Source organism: Pipistrellus kuhlii, unplaced genomic scaffold (assembly GCF_014108245.1).
Source record: "Pipistrellus kuhlii isolate mPipKuh1 unplaced genomic scaffold, mPipKuh1.p scaffold_m20_p_1, whole genome shotgun sequence".
Lineage (NCBI taxonomy): Eukaryota > Metazoa > Chordata > Mammalia > Chiroptera > Vespertilionidae > Pipistrellus > Pipistrellus kuhlii.
Genome location: NW_023425404.1, coordinates 9,419,800 through 9,437,174, shown reverse-complemented (window position 1 = coordinate 9,437,174; position 17,375 = coordinate 9,419,800). Strand labels below are relative to the sequence as shown.

Below are 17,375 nucleotides of genomic sequence, written 5' to 3'. Positions count from 1 at the left end.
GTTCATCCAGTTCTTCTCCAATGGAGAGAATAGTGGATTCAGTTCTTCAACAAATCTTTGTCACCGACTAGTTCCAACCCTATTCTAGGTGCAGGGAATTCAACATTGAACAAAATAGACAAAAGTGTCTGCCCACTGGGAGTTGATGTTCTAATGAGGTGTATATGGTTGGTGGTCTTGCATTGTCTTAATCCAAGTTCCAGGATAAAGGGTCTTGTGCAGAGAGATTCAAGGTGATTCTGGGGGTCGATGATATGGGAAGAATATGGTCTTCAGGGAGCCTAGAACTCACAAAGGAGGGAAAAGATGAGTGCATGGTTGAGGCAGAAGAGGGAAGTGGGCACTGGGAGGGGTACAGATCAAAGCCCAATGAGGAAGGAGGGGGCAGGGAAGCTAATCCGTACCATCTCATGACAGTAAAGTGTATGCCCCTCCCAAGTTGCCTGGACCTTTGGCCTCCACAGGATGTTGATAAATGGGATGGAGTTTAGTGAAAGCTAAAAGATGATGACAGGGCTGGAGGGAGTGATTTATGAGACAAGATTAGCAAAGTGATGGTGCAGCCTAGCAAATGGGATGAGATGGTGGCTGTGGGTCATCTAACTTCTGAAGTCCAAGGAGGGGAGAGGCGCTGAGGGGCTAGGTGTTTGCTGCAGAAGGGGACAGAGGGAGGTGGGGGCACAGCCTGCCAACCTGGATGTGTGAGAAGGAGGGGAGGTGTGTGACTATCCACACATTTGGGTAGCTGTGTGTGTGTAAATGTCTTGACTTTCTGGCATTGTGAGGCTACTGAGGGACTTCAAGAAACAGAGGGGCTGAGTATTTCAGCCTTGGCCGATCTTGCAAAAGATTTTTGGGGACCTCCTTCCCATCTGGTAAGATATTTATATCTGGATCATGTAGGTGTGACCACTCAAGTCAGAAAGACTTTTCCTTCAGGAAAATTGGTCTGGCATTTCTTTTACTTTTTTTTTTTCTTTCTTTTTTTCTTTTTTAAATGTGTTTATTGATTTCAGGGAGAAGAGGGGAGAGATAGAAACATCAGTGAGAATCATTGATCGGCTGACTCCTACAAGCCCCCTACTGGGGATCAAGCCTGCAAGCCAGGCTCTTGCCCTGACCGGGAATAGAACTGTGACCTCCAGGTTCATGAGTTGATGCTCAACCACTGAGCCACGCCAGCTGGGCGGTATGGCATTTCTATTCAGAAAAGAGGGAAGGCAGAAGGAAAGAGAAGATGGAAGAATAAGGGTATATGTTCCATTTCATAGAGAAAGTGAGGCATAGAAAGGGCAGGGGATTCGTCCAAGGCTACCTTTGGGTGACACTGCAGATGAGGGCCAACTGCACGGCTTGGGCCTGTAGCCTTGAGATCTCTGCCAGGTGTCTGAGCTGAGAATGGGCTTGGGGACCCATGTTGAGGCTGCTGTTCAGCAGGAATATGAGGTGGTTATGGGGTGTGCAGTCTCCAGCCAGGGTTCCTTGAACTCTCCAGGTTGGCCTGGTGGGAAGTATTCCATCTGACCCATGTCTCGGGCTTCCCTGAGCCCAGGTTCTGTTAACTGTTAAGTATCTAGACCAGTGGTCGGCAAACTCATTAGTCAACAGAGCCAAATATCAGCAGTACAATGATTGAAATTTCTTTTGAGAGCCAATTTTTTTAAACTTAGACTATATAGGTGGGTACATTGTTATTAACTTAATTAGGGTACTCCTACGCTGGCCTTTGCTAAAAACTCAAGGGGCAAAAGAGCCGCAGTTTGCCAACCACCAATCTAGACTAATAAAAAGATAATATGCTAATTAGATTGGGTCAACTGGCCATCTTACGGACATCTGACTTCTTTTTGGACAAAGCCATGGTGGTGGGAGCCTAGGCAGAGGCAGTTAGGGGCAAGATCAGGCTGGCAGGGGAGAGCAGTTAGGTGCGAGATCAGGCTGGCAGGGGGTTAGGGGCGACCAGGCCAGCAGGGGAGGGCAGTTGGGGGCAATCAGGCTGGCAGTGGGGGGCAGTTGGAGGTGAGATCAGGCTGGCAGGGGAAGGCAGTTGGGGGTGAGGTCAGGCTGGCAGGGGATGGAAGTTGGGGGCAACTGGCCTATAGGGGAGAGAAGTTGGGGGCAACAAGGCCAGCAGGGGAGGGTCATTGGGGGCGACCAGGCCCACAGGGATTGGGCCTAAACCAGCAGTCAGATATCCCCTGAGGTGTCCCAGATTAGAGAGGATGCAGGCTGGGCTGAGGGACCTCCCTTCCCCCCATGCATGCATTTTATGTACTGGGCCTCTAGTATCCGTATGTAAGAGCCTGGGAGATACTGTGGTAGGTAATTACATGGGTTGATTATGCACATTTCTTGAACATTCTAGATCAGCAATCACCAACCTTTTGGACCTCACAACCATTGGTTGACGACCGCTGCTCCAAAGATTTCCTTAAACCAGTGGTTACCTTCCAAGTCTGGTTTGGCTCAGTGGATAGAGCGTTGGCCTGCGGACTAAAGGGTCCCAGGTTCGATTCCGGTCAAGGGCATGTGCCTTGGTTGCGGGCACGTCTTCCTCTTTGTAAAAAATTCAATAAAATATATTAAAAAAACAAACAAAAAAACCAGCGGTTGCCAACCTTTCAGACCTCATGGACCACCAGTGGTCTGTGGACCACCAGTTGGTGACCGCTGTTCTAGATAGCACTTCTTTGGCCTTAAATGGAAGTGCTCAGGGCACCTTTGTACACGTGTGAGAACACATTCTCCAATGTGTTTTCTGTCTCCCACCCTCCATATGCCTGGTGCGAATCTCTGGCAGCAGGAGCTGGGCTGACATACAACTGACAGAAGAAAATCTGTGGTGGGGGCATCAGGCAGCACAGCTCTGGCCTGTCCGCCTGGCCCCTTTCACTGAATTCAGTCATCTTAATTGTTCCACCTTCTCTCTACTCTTGACAGATCCCTGATTTGTTTGTGAGCTTTGATGACACCCCTATGGGGGCCGCTTCCCTGGCCCAGGTCCATAAGGCAGTGCTGCATGACGGCCGGACAGTAGCTGTGAAGGTCCAGCACCCTAAGGTGCAGATGCAGAGCTCAAAGGACATTCTCCTGATGGAGGTGAGAACCTTCCCTTTCACCTGCCTTCCTCCTCATTCTGCGATCCAGGCAGTACCAGGGAAACTGGCCCCAGGCTGGTGGGTAGGTGTGGCCCTTTGAGCAGCAGTGGCAGAGAGGATGTAGCATGGCAGTGCTGTGACCATGCGACCCAGGGCTGGGTTGGTCAGTTTGTTCCTGGGAACAGCATGTGGGTGGTCTCAGAACACTGAACAGCCACTGGGGCCAAGGGGACCTCAGGAGGATGCCGTAAAAATGAGACAAACTAGAGGTGATTTCCTTGGGGGTGGAAACATTACATCTTAATTTGTTAAGTTATAATGAAAGAGAGCATGTGGACAGCCAAGGGATATAAAAATGACAGGAGAGCAAGAGGTGCCAGCTGGGTGGCTTGATGGGAACTGGAGGACCTACTTGAAGGTGGCCCACTCATGTGGCTGGCAAGTGGGTGCTGGCTGTTGGCGGGGAGCTCAGCCAGGGCTATGGGCCACGGCCACATGTCCTCTCCAGGTCATCCCTCCACAGTGCCTTGGGCTTCCCCACAACATGGCTGCTAGGTTCTCAGAATGAATGAAGTTCTGCCTAAGAGAATAAGGCTGAAAGCCCATCCTAGTTTTATGACCTCGCCTTAGCTGTCATTTAAGCTGCTTCTCCTCACTCTATGGTAACAGCAGGAGTCACGGAGGCCCCCTTTGAGAAAGGGGTGGGGAATAGACTTACTTCTGGATGGTTCTAGAGCATTAGAGTGGGAGATATCGTTGCAGCCATTTTGGAAAATACAGCCTGCCAGAATTACACGTCAAAGGGGAGTTGAATGAGTGGCACTCTAAAAAGGGCCTGTTAGATTTGGTGATTTGGAGTGCTTAGGAGGAGCAAGGAGAATGCGATGAGTGGGTGAAGGAGGATTGAGGCCCAGGGAATGGGGGCAAGTTAACATAGATTACTCTTCTCACGTTGCACCATCGGTGGTAGGGGAGTAAGAGGGGAGGTCAGTGCAGAGCCAGGATTAGAGGTCAGTAAAGGCAGCCATGGGACTGACAGCAGCAGAGAGAGGGATTGAAAGTCCAGGAGAGAAAGTCTCTCAAAGGTATGGTCCAGAGGGAGACTCAGGGGACGGATTGTAAGGGTGCAGGTGGAACCACAGCCTTTGTTTGGAGGCTGGAGGAAAGTGGTCAGGCTGGGAACAGACAGGTGTATAGGGCAGAGGGGAAAATGAGGGAAAGGTGGGCAGCTGAGTTGTACCAGCCTGATAGCCTCTATTTTTTCTCTGAGGTGGGAGGCAAGACCATCTGCTGAGAAAGAGAAGGTAGGAGGTGGCTTTGGAGGCTCTAATAGGGGGGAAGGTTTGAGATAGTTGCTGGAAGAGAGCAGGATTGCTGAGTGGCCCTGGGAATCACCCTGGAAACCTAGGTTTTCTGGAACACCTGTCATTGGCTATGGAATGGCTATTGCTGGGAGGGACCGGGGGTCTTGGAGGATCCCCCACCGTCCCGAGACCCAGCAGCTGCTCCTGTGTCAGGTGGGAACCTGCCTCTGGCCAGCCGTGTTGTCAGGAGGACAGTTGACACTTTTTTCTCTGCTCAGAGCCTTGCTGGCTCCCTAAGTAATGGTGGCCGTAGGGTCAATCGCAATAATAGCAGTGATAAAGATTTGGCATCTTCTGGAGATAAGCATCAGATGCTTTTCTCGGGAAGAGCAGCCTAATGGCCATGTGCAGAATACAAAGTGGCTTATTCACACAGCTGAGGCCACGCTGGGGCTGGGATCAGAAGCAGATCAGAGTCTTGTACTCGCAGCCTTCAGCAGAGAGGCTGGAACTGAGGCCTGAGGTCACCGCCTCCGTGAGCCATCAGCATTACTAACAGTACCAGGTAGCACTGCCTTCCCACTGGACACATCTCTGGTGGAAGTATTCGACCTGGGTCACCCTTCTCTGCTGTAAAGCTAAGAAGAGCCTGACTGGAAAGCTCATTTTATTTTATATTTGAAATTAGTGTGTGTTTTTTCTGAGTCCAGATCTAAAATGGGGCTCGGTTTTAGGAATGACAACCCCGGAATGGTGCTGAGGGATGCTTGGCAGGAGAAGAATAATTTCTATGGGATATTAGGGTCACCTAAACCACCAGAAACTTGGAGACAAAGGGCAGGCAAGCCATTCTTTTGCACAGCCTTCTGTTGCTTCCTCTCATGACAGGTCCAGGTGTTGTGATCCCTTATCCTTCCCTCCCACTGCCCACTATTGCTCATCTCTCCTCTCTGACCTAGTGATTGATCACAACATGGCCTTGAGAGGAAGACTATCTGATCAAAGTAATTCATGCTAAGGAGAGTGACTAATAGGATTAACCTATGGATATTTGCAGTTTAAGAAATCCTATATAATACAAGGCTAATAAACAAATTGACCAAACTGCTTAATGACCGGTTGCTATGACGTGCATTGACCACCAGGGGATAGACGTGCAATGCAGGAGCTGCCTTCTGGTGGACAGTGTGTTCCCACAGGGGGAGTGCAGCTCAGCTGGAAGCTGGGCTCATGGCTGGCAATTGCAGCACTGGTGGCTGGAGCCTCTCCCGCCTCTGTCGCAGGTGGGCAGTAAGGAGCAAGGATCCTGGACTGTGAGAGCCCCAGACTGAGAGAGGGATTTCTGATTGCCAACTTAGGCCTTATTCCTGGGGCCTAAGACAGGAATAAGGCCTAAGTTGGTGGACATCTCCTGAGGAGTCCTGGACTGCGAGAGGGTGCAGGGATGAGAGGCCCCCTAACCCCTGCCAGTACATGTATGTTATGCATCGGGCCTCTAGTGAGTTTATAAATCCAAATGCATATCTGCTGTAAAGTCTACAAGAGTTAGGCTTTTGAGCATGAGGAGTGGGGACTACTGGTTGTATCATTAGGATGTTGTTGGCCAAGGTATCAGAAAATTCAACTAAAAGTAGGGTAAATAATAATAACCTATATTATCTCACATTTCAAGACTCTGGTGGTCATGTCAACCTTTTCATTGTTGACTAATCTAGCACTTTGTGTGTTTTTTTAATCTTCACCTGAGGATATTTTTCCATTGTTTTTTAGGGAGAGGGAAGACAGAGTGAAACAGAGAGAGAAATATTGATGTGAGGGAAACACAGCGATTGGTTGTCTCCTGCATGCACCCTGACCAGAACCCATATTGGGGAGAAGCCTGCAATCGAGTTACATGTCCTTGACCGGAATGGAACCTGGAAGCCTTTGGTCTACAGGCTGACTCTCTATCCACTGAGCCAAACCAGTTAAGGCTTTTTGGTTTTTAAGGACCTAGGTTCCTTTGGTCTTCCATCTTCTATTCTGGCTTGTCCTTCCAAGGTAATGAATGCCCTTCATGTTCCCCAAATAGCAGCAGTAGTTTCTGCTATTACAAGTCTATGACATCTGGATGCCGAAAAGGTCCTGTTTCTTTTCTCATATTCCTTACAAAAAGGAGCCTCAGTAGAATCCCCTTCATTTCTCACTGGCCAGAAGTTGGCCATGTGTCCCAGCCTAAATCGGTCTTGGTGAGAGAAAGACCACTCTGATTGGCTTGCTGACCAATCATGGATCACCTTGTCAGGACATGAGAAATGCACATATTTGAGGTTCTGTTAACCAGGATGGTGGGGGACATAGCTTTTGTGTTAGCACTCAATAGTGTGTGCTACCTCTGTGTTTTGTGTCTCTTATGAACGTGCCTCTCCTCTTGGGAGAAGGAGACAGCCTCTGGGGTAGACTGTTGAATGGTGACAGAGAAAGTGAAGGCCAGCTCTCAGTAAATGGTGTTTGATGAACCGGATGATGTGGGTGACTTTGCACAAAAGAGAGAGGCACAGCCAAGGGTGTTTTTTGGCTTTGTCATTATCACCTGATATTGTCCCTTTAGTAGCTGGGGCAACTCTACTTCTAGATGCACGGCCAGTGACTCTTATTGATTTGAATGGCTGTCCAGAGCCAGACTAATTAGGCCCAGAGATTGGAACAATGATTCAGCAGAAAGGGGGAACTGACAAGGCAGAGTCCACCCTTGGCGGGCTCCTGGCAGGCTGGCTTTGCAGCAGCTCCTGCCTGCCCACAATAGCAGGGAGCTCAGTTGCCAGGCGCACTGTGTTCTCATGGTTTGAGAGAGGGCAGGATTTGGATGACCTGGGAACCAGGGGTGAGATCTGATCCCCACATTTCGATGGTGACAGCACCCTGATATGTCTCAAGATTCTGAGTTTGATGCTGACCACCCCCTGGCATTATCACCCCTTAAAGACTCTATAACTCATGGCCAGGCACCCTGCCCTCCATGTACCACCTGTCCCCAAACATGCTCTTCAGTCTTGGGATGGGACTCTGGTCTGAGCACCAGAATCTGACCCCCCATTTGATGCCACTCATCCCATCCCAAGGGTCCCTAAAAAGAAAGGCCTATGATAGTCATGTTTTTGACTTTTTTGGAACCACATTTTCAGGAAATGCTGCTATCATCTCGTTTCTTTTCTGAATGTGTTGATTGAACAGTAGGCTAGGTAATGTTTGTGTGTGGCACAGAGTCCAACGGTTGATTTTATTTTTAAAGATATATATACACCGTATTTTTCGGACCATAAGACGCACCGGACCATAAGACGCACCAGTTTTTAGAGAAGGGAAATGAAGAAAAACAGATTCTGAAACAAATAGTGTCCTAAAATATTTTATGTGCATTAAAACCCAACATCACAGTCATAAACACATGTAATCAACCCTGTAAAGTAAACAGCAGCATTTAGAACCATTTTAGAGCCGGGCAAGCACACAGAGACCACACAGAGCCGGGCAAGTAAAAAACCTTTTTTTTTAAAGTATATGTGTAGGCTATATTTGGACCATAAGACGCAGGGACTTTCCCCCCCCCACTTCTGGGGGAAAAAAAGTGCGTCTTATGGTCCGAAAAATACGGTATATCTTTAAAAACCCAGAGATGTAAACAACCCCATGGAAACTTTTCTTCACCCTGTATTTCTGTTTTCTAAAAAGTGTGCACTTTAACAACTTATCAGAGCAAAGATAAGCCCATGAGCGCCGAGGTATTTACATAGCTTCGAATTGATTTTTGATCCTTGTCAAACACCCATTTTTACCAGTTTGGGTTTGTACAGGTGTTCTATTTTGTGTGCTCTTGCCCATAGAACATTATTTCTTTTATAATATACAATAACTTGATAACAGGAATTCGCATTTCAGCTGCATGTTACAGCCTACAAAGCTCTTTTTATGCCTTATCACAAGCTTCCTATTGTATCAGTTTGTATTGTATTGCATGAGATAGGGCTGCATAAAGAAAGAAGGAAAACAAACAAACAAACAAAAAAAACCCAACAAAACCCCCAAATACCTGGGTCCAAGTCCTGCGTTTGAAATTACAAGCTACTGACCTTGAGAAGGACTTCAACATCCTGGAACTGGTTTCCTTCTCTGTGAAATGGGCACGCAAAGGATGAAATGAGGACCTACTTTATATGTGCCTTGCAGCACAGTGCCTGGCATGTAGTGGGTACTAAATCACAACGCCCCCCCCCCCCTCTTTTGCTATTATCAATAACAGTTAAGTTTTCAAGCTTTTATGTGACTCTTAATTTTTTCATTATATTTCTGTGTGGCCTACAATTGATTTTCCCTTCTGTGAGCCAATGACCCTATAGGAAAATAATTTCATTATTCTATCTTGAAGGAGGTATTAACTGTTGAATATGCCTTATTGATTCATAATGTTCCAATCCAGTAGAAAATTCTCAGGCATTCCAAAACTGTGGTTGCCCCAGATTTGGAGATAATCCCCATTCCCACCAAAATCTCAGAAATAGAACAATTTAATCCATTTGAATAATGCACTTGTGAACATATAATTATTTCTGGGGAGAGGACAAATCCTTTGAAATTTTCATTTGTTCATTCATTTATTCATTCACTGACTTATTCACGTGAATATTCAATAAACATCTGCCGTGTATTGAGTATGTGCTAGACACTGGTGAAAATATTGGCTGTTGGGAGAATTTTATGGAGAAAATACATTTTGGAAGAAAAATAAAAAAGTCAAATTGATAACAACACCTGTTTTATTTTAGTTGATTGCATCTGTTGTCAAAAAAGAAAAACTTAAGTGAATCTACTTAGGGCAGGCTCTTAAGAAGGGAATTGAATGAAAACAGAAGGTGAAACTGAGTTTTATTTATTTTCCTCAGCCAAGAAAAGTTTTAGACTTGGATCAGTGACTTGGACCAGACAATGCTTAAACTGACCCTTCTCCTCATCCCTTGAATTATGTTCAAAATTATGTGGGCATGTACATTCTGCTGGGCTTCATAGCTGGCATCAAAATTTTAAATTGGTGACTTCCTTTAAGGAGGATGGTGTCCTCCTAGAAAACTAAGAATCATTGATTTCCATCCAAACAGACCTTTGTTTTAAAATAACCAAGGGTGCTCTGGCTGGTGTGACTCAGTTGGTTGAGTGCTGCCCCATGAACCAAAACGTCACTGGTTTGATTCCAGGTAAGGACGCTGCCCAGGTTGTGGGTTCGATCCCCAGTAGGGAGTGGGGAGGAAGCAGCCAATTGATGTTTCTCTCTTATATCAATGTTTCTCTTCCTCTTTCTCCTTCCCCTTCCCCCCTTCCTGTCTCTCTTTCAAATCAATAAAAACATATTAAAATAAGAGAGTAGCCCAGGGAGTAACTCACTCACCACCCAGAGAATGCTTTAGAAACCAGTTTAGTGAGTTCTGTACAATTTTTTGGGTTATGAATTATTTTACTAAGAAGTTATTAGCAATTAATATCAGTCAATAAATTCTTTGATTGCTTTTATGATTGACATTAGGTATTAATAAATAACCAATAGTACTACTAATAACTAATTATATAATTGATTAGTAACAGAAAAGTCTTTAAAGTGCCTATCAGTGCTGTTTAGATGTTAATGCTCATGAAAAATTTCACAAATAACAGTGATCGTACAGTAAATGATGAAGATTTATTGTTTGGCCAGAAGACTCATTCCCAAGTATAGACTCAACTCGGTTGCATGTAACTCCCTGTGTATACTCATATCTAGCCCAGGGTCATTACCTAGGACAGTGGTCGGCAAACTTAGTCAACAGAGCTAAATATCAACAGTACAATAACTGAAATTTCTTTTGAGAGTTAAATTTTTTAAACTTAAACTATATAGGTAGGTACATTGTTATTAACTTAATTAGGGTACTCCTAAGCTGGCCTTCGCTAAAAACTCAAGGGGCCAAAGAGCCCCATGTGGCTCATGAGCCGCAGTTTTCTGACCACTGACCTAGGAGGTAATCAGTAAATATTGAATGAACAATTGACCAAGCCTCATTGCAGCTCCTTCCCTCAACCCTACTGGTGAGAAACTCTGGAATTTAGGTCAGAAACAAAGTCCGAAGAGGTTTCTTGCCTGAACTCAGAGCTCAGAGTGGAATTCAGGTGCCTGTGGTGACATGTGTGCCCCTGGTCCAGGCCTGGGCAGGTTCGCCAGTTCTGCCTCCCCTTTGGTGGCTGCTAAGGGCCATCTGAGGGCATGGTGACAAGATGCAGTGCCTGGAGCCTACTGGGCCAGGTGTCTGGGTCTGGCACATGTGGCCTGGGCCTAGCTGTTGCCACTTCTCTTTGCCTTCCAGTTTCATGTGACACCAACAGAAACAAAACATAAACTAAACTGATTATCATAAGGTCACAGGTCTGGCCTGTGAAATTCTAGACAAGACTTAAAAGAAATTAGACTACAGCCGAATGCAATTAAAAAGAGTTTTGAGAGAAATTGAATATAATAACCCTTGTGTGATGATTATTTTAGACCAGTGTCTAAAATAGGACTAGGACTTGTCTTTAAAAGCAAAACCATTAATGCCTTTTAGTTCATGGCTCTGCTTTAGTTTTATTTCTTTTGTACCACTTGTGAGGAACATAGTGTTGGGCATAATATTATATAAACCAGGACAAAAGGAAGCACAAGCCAAGGCTCATAGGTGGGGCTCAGCAAATCCTCCTGGATAGACTGGCTGGTGTCTTAGGCTGTTGGGGCCGCCATAACAAAATACCATTGGCCAAGTGGCTTAAACTGTGACATTTATTTCTCGCAGTGGTGGAAGCTAGAAGTCTGAGATCAAGGTGCCAGACGATTCAGTTCCTGGTATGGACTTTCTTCCTGACTGGAAGACAGCTGCCTTCTCTCTGTGTCCTTGCATGGCAGAGAAAGAGTGAGAACACTAATCCCATCATAGGGCCAACCTCCTTGGCCTCATCTAAACCCAATTAGTCCCCAGAGGCCCCACATCTAAACATCATGCTGGGGTTAGGCTTTCAACTAACAATTTGGGGGAGGGAAGGGGCCACAGGCACTTAGTCCATAACGGTTGGAGAAGGTACCAGCGGGCCCATGGTTTCTTGATTCCTGCTCAGTGTCTTCCTGTTCTAGCCAGGGGTGGAGAGGGGTATCTCAAACTTGGATTGTAATCTCTACCAAGAATTACTGGGAGGGTTGGTCGGTGGTCTCCCCAGGCCCGACTTTGAACACTAACAGAGGGTTTATCGGCGAGCAGGAGGGTTGCTTGCTGTGCTTTCCTCTGGGATTGCTGGACCATCTCCCACATCCCTGGCATCAATCTTGCCCACCCACTGCAGAGCCATGTCTGTGAACTTGAACTTGTGAGACTGTCTCAGCTCCAGAGCTCTAGTGGTGAGGTGGCCTCAGAACTGAGTCCTTGCCCAGGGAGGGGCCGGGCATGCTCTGCAGATGCCACTGGACTCTGGTTCTCTGCCAGTGACATTTAATTTCACATCATTAAACTGACAACGAAATGCCAGACGAGTCTTCTAACCCCTCTCCACTTTTCATCCTGTCCTCAAGAATCCACCGTGAGGCCAAATGGCCCCAAATCTTAGCTTTTCATCCAGGTGGTCAAATCCCTTATCTCTTACTCATCTTATCTAACCTGTTTTCTCTTCCAGTTTGATTTTTTAAAAATCATGAAATAGTTTAGATGTACAAAAAGTACAGAAAGTAACATTATGCATACATGCTCAGGTGCTACGACTGAGCTTAAGAAATAAATAAAAGCACCGTGACAGTGCCAGCACTTCGTAAACTGAACTGTGAAGACCTGAGAGCAGCGAAGACAGCAGTTCAGTGACATGCTTCAGAGCAATGGTTTTGGGGGCTGGGTGGACCCAAGTAGAATTCTGTTTCTGTGCTTCCTTACTTGGCAAGTTCAGGGAAAAAAAAAATCATATAACCTCTCAGAACCTCAATTTCCTTATCTATGAAATGGGGAGATGATAAGAGTGTTCACTGTGTACTTCCCAGATTGTGGAGAAACTCAGTCAAGTGCTGAGCCAGTGCAGGGCACGTGGGGAGCGCTCAGCAAATGGTAGTTGTTGTTACTCCTGGTGGCTTTTTAATCATCCTGCATCTTTGGAGCTGTTTTCCCACTCACCCTTACTCCAGGGGAGACCAAGCAGGTTGTCAACATTTAGACCAGGCAGGAGGAGAGGGTGCCTTGGTGGGGCGTCAAGGGCTGACTGATGGGGTGCCTGGTGGATTTCAGGTGCTCGTCCTAGCTGTCAAACAGCTGTTCCCGGAGTTTGAATTCATGTGGCTGGTGGATGAAGCCAAGAAGAACCTGCCTTTGGAGCTGGATTTCCTCAACGAAGGGAGGAACGCAGAGAAAGTGGCCCAAATGCTCAAGCACTTTGACTTCTTAAAGGTAGGAGGGCAGGGCAATGGGGGCATGGTGGGAGAGTGCAGGGGAGGACTGGTCCTGGCCCTGAGGATCCCCCCTTGCAGGGCATGAGTGGGGGCATCTTCCTGAGTGATGTACATGAAAACCCTTGGAGGCAACATTATAGAGAAATAACAGCTGTTATTGTTGACCTGTCAGTCAATCACACAGATGTTTATTGAATGATCTACAGTTTCAAGACACTGAGTGCTATTGTGGCCTCTGCCTCCATGAAACATGGGGCTATGGCAATAATGATGAGGATGATGGTGATAGTAATAATGATGATGATGGTGGTGGCGATGATGATGATGATAGCTAACACTACTGCACTCTGGCACTGTTCCTAGCACTTCATGTATATTATATTAGCTCATTTACTATACAGTCCATTCTGGTATAACACAATATGTAAAACCATACAACAGACATCACAGGGCTTATAGAGAGGATAGATTATGCTTAAAACACTCAAAAACATGAGCAGTGTCACAGAAAATAAAAGAAGAAAGGAACCTGCCCAGGTGGCATGGCTCAGTGATTGAGGTCACAATTCCATTCCCGGTCAGGGCACATGCCCAGGTTGTGGGCTCGATTGCCAGTAGGGGGTGTGTAGGAGGCAGCCAGTCAGTGATTCTCTCTCATTAATGTTTCATTCTCTCTTCTCTGACATAAATTAAAAACATATTAAAAAAAACAAACAAAAGAATATGGGAACCTAATAAAGAGGGTAGCATAGTTTTACGCGTGTTAAATGGCTATGAAATACTGAAGACCACAGCATCCTGACACCTGCTTTTTATTTAAAAAAAATTTTTTTTAATTGACTTTCAGAGAGTAAGGGAGAGGGAGAGAGAGAGGGAAACATCAATCATGAGAGAGAATCATTGATTGGCAGCCCACCACCTGGGCATATACCCCCGTCTGGAATTGAACCCAGAACCCTTCATTCCGCAGACAGACACTCTAGCCACTGAGCCAAACCAGCCAGGGCAACCCTGTCTCAGCCTTGACATTCAAACTACCAGTTCAGTGAAAACTTGGCTCTCTCTGACAGGTAATAATATTAAGTAACTATATGATGCTATGGAGTCTAAAATAAGCCTCCACTTGCATATCCTATTTCTTTCATTCCTTTTTCCACAGTGATTGAGCATTTCCAGGACCTGTTGCTATTGCTAGGAGCTGGGCATATATAGATGAGTAAGAGATGGTTGGCTCCTGCCTGGGAAAATGACCTATCTAAGTGAGGGACAGACACACAAATGTGTTGCTGGGTACAAGTTGGTGATGCTATGTCAGAGACTTACTTATCCATATATCTGTGGATGTCCAAGAGGAAGGACTTAAATCCACTCTGGATATGCAGAGCAGAGGGGGCTTCCAAGAAGTGCTGGTTATACAAGGTGATAGGCAGTATTTACTGAGTGTTCTTTCGCTGCACTGAGCACTAGGCAGATGTGATGACAGTGAATTCTTCCAGCAACCGGCCTCTCGTTTTGCAGATGGCAGTCTGAGTGGAGATGCTTTTCTGACTTTGACTCTGGTACTTTGCTGAGGACATTCTGTTGCCTCTTACCCGGCAGGGGTACTCTTCAGAGCTAGAACTATGAGCCAGACAAACAGAACCATCTCCTCCACGGTTCCCATGGAAACAGCAAAATTGTCCCCTGGCTGAGACCAACTGGCATCTGCCAGACCAAGACATGTATTAATAATAATAACACAAATTTTTGAGACGAGGATGCCAAATGGGTAAATAATTAACGTAACTATTTGACCTGCTGCTTCTAAAACCCGAACGCCATTCCTAAGACCGTGGTAGCGTTCAGGTTCCTGAGCCATTAATTTTGCCTAAACAAATAACAAGTAGGAAGCAAATTTTGTGTGCTGAACACCCAGTTCAGCTCTTAAAACTGGAGATAGATTGCTTTCACACACTGGCACCCCATCACAACATCTGTGCATAATTAAGTCTCAGCAAAGAGTTTACCTCTCAGTGTGCGTGACACCTTCCAGCGGGGTGTAATAGCCTCAGCCCCAGGCTATAAATCTCCTGGCTTTAGACTCGACCTGAATGCAGATGCCATGGTGGGGAGACGGGAACAGGGTGAGGAAGCAGCCAGGCTGAACGGTCAAGACCAGGGCATTTGTGGATTTGGCATCAGAGTGTGTGTGCTGGGGGCAGGGACAGGACAGGCAGTGAGGCCTATGACTGACCTGGGAGACAGCTAGTGCAGGGAGGAGGGAGGAGCCTGGTAACTGCAGGGTTTGGGACAGGAAGAGATGGGAGTGTATGGGCATCATCTTTTGAGGAGGGCCACTCCAGTTTTTTTTCCTTTTAAAAACATTTTATTGAATGTATTGGGATGACACTGGTTAACAAAATTATAGAGGTTTCAGGGGTCCAATTCTAGAATATACCCTCTGTATATTGCACTGTGTTCACCACCCCAAGGTCACGGTTCCTCAGTGGGAGGCCAGGAGCTGGGCCTCCCCAGACACTGCAGTCAAGCCTTGTTGGGCATCAGTGATTCTTTCTCACGGCTTTCTCAGAATCCAAAGACTCAGAACTGCTGATGGATAACAATCAATATTAGTTAAGCTTTTTACATGCTTATGCTGTTAGCCATTTTTAAAGTGCATTTTATGTGTTTATGTTTTAATATTTATAAAAGCCCCAGAAGGGAGATGCTGGTGTTAGCTCATGTCATCAGTGGGAAAACTGGGCCTCAGAGAGATGAAACCTTTGCCCAAGGCCACACAGCTTCCTGGTAAGGGGCAGAGACAGCCAGCTTCAGAGCCTACACTCTTAACCTCTGTGCTCTTCTGCCCATGTGACAACTTGTGGGGGAAGATCTGAATAATGCTGCACTGCCTGTTCCATGAACCCTGAGCTCTGGTTGTGTATCAGAACCACGGGTGAAACTGCAAGGCTGTCACATGGCAGCTGCTGGTTGTCCAGCCGCTGCAAGTTGAGTGCTTCTGTGTCCAGCACCAGGACTGCACACGTGCTACTTGGCAGTAGGGAGTGTTGCTTCCATTGTGATGGTCATCATGCTCTTACAGGTGGGGAAACTGGCCCTCAGAGAGGTTATAAAACTGGGCCTCAGCCATGCAGCTTGGAGGAGACACAGCTGGGGCTCCGGCCCGATAGACTGGCTCTGAGACTGTGCTCTGCTACGCCGGGTGCAGGTGACGAGGGTTGCAGCCCTGGGTGAGGGGCAATGGTCCGGACGATCCAGGCCTTGCTTCATAGGTGCGTTGATCAAAGCACAGGAACAAAGCGGAAGCCAGACTATGAGACAGGCCCAGGGTCTAGAGCTGGAACTTTCCAGAATCTGGGCTCTCTTCCTAAGGGCAGGATTGGCCCCAGTGTGGAGGCAGGTGGAGACTACAGCAGCGGGACTTCCAAGTAGACCCAGAATACAAAGGTCCTCATGGTCAGTGTGACCCTGCCTGTGGGGTCAACAGGTGCCCTGGTCATGAGCCTCCCAGAGTTTAGTTTTGTTGGGGGATGGAGGGCAATTCTTATTGCCACTTTAAAATTTTCCTCTTTCATCTTTCCTGTCCTTGATAGAAGAAGCAGGGAAAGGGTCAGTGGTGCAACATGGTGTCTGGGTAAAGTGAATTTACCCTTACACCCCAAACCCTCCTGCTCACGTGGTGATTCAGGGGCAAGTCTCCATGTCAAGCCAAGCTTCTCATCACAGAGCAGGGAGCAGGTTTGCATTTTGCGGTCATTTTCATGTCACATCAAGGAGGTTCAGTGTCCTCCATGAGCTCCCAGGACAAATGCCTAGATCTCCCAGGCTTGATATGTCTGCACTTCAGATCTAAACAGCTGAAGCAAGGATGTATTCTGCTGTGAGGCTGGGATGTTTGCACTTTGGGGATGGTGGGGAAAAGGTGGAGAGGGGGGAACCCAGCACACCCATGACCCTGGTTGACAAGTCCAGAAAGTCTCTAGCCTTTAGATTCTCTTTCCATTGGTGGCTCCTTCACGGCTGTTCCATGTTGCCCAGGTGGCTCAGATGGGGGTGTGACCGCCTGTCGGCAGAGCCCCAGGTGCCCACTGCCATGCTTCCGTTCCAGACACACCGAGGGAAGAACTTAACCCCAAACATGTCCCCTGCGCTCAGAAGCCACGAACAACAGCAGCAGACTTGCACTTACATTTTTAAAGATACCTTTTGAAAAATGCCAAGCAAAACTGAATTTTTAGTTCAGAGTAACTGAGAGTCACAGGTTTTCAAATGACAAAAGCTGCAGGAAGGTAGCAAACCAGAATGACACCATGACACCCTGATTGCAGTGGACCCTTTGTTCCAAGGAGCCGGAGCTTTAGGCTTGTGTGCAGGCCCCAATTATGCTCAGAGCTCCTTACCGAGAGGGGCAGGAACAGGCTTCTTTCTAATGAGAACCAGGATGCAGAGGAGCTAAGGGCTGGACTAAGTTACACAGTTATTAGCAGAAGTAGGAACAGAGAACAGTGGGTTTTTTTT

The 17,375-nt window shown here is 46.8% G+C and overlaps 1 protein-coding gene across 7 annotated transcripts in view; it reads left to right on the top strand.

Annotated features, from left to right (window-relative positions):
- The window catches only part of ADCK1 (aarF domain containing kinase 1), a 109,644-nt gene that overhangs the window by 64,494 nt on the left and 27,775 nt on the right, over positions 1-17,375 (top strand). For 5 of the 7 annotated variants that reach the window (XM_036430162.1, XM_045576761.1, XM_036430127.2 and 2 more), the window contains 2 exons: positions 2,941-3,099; positions 12,697-12,855. In XM_036430162.1, the coding sequence (XP_036286055.1) occupies positions 2,941-3,099; positions 12,697-12,855 (318 nt within the window). The remainder of the gene's footprint in view (positions 1-2,940; positions 3,100-12,696; positions 12,856-17,375) is intronic. The other 2 variants (XM_036430137.2, XM_045576818.1) reach the window with 2 other exon arrangements.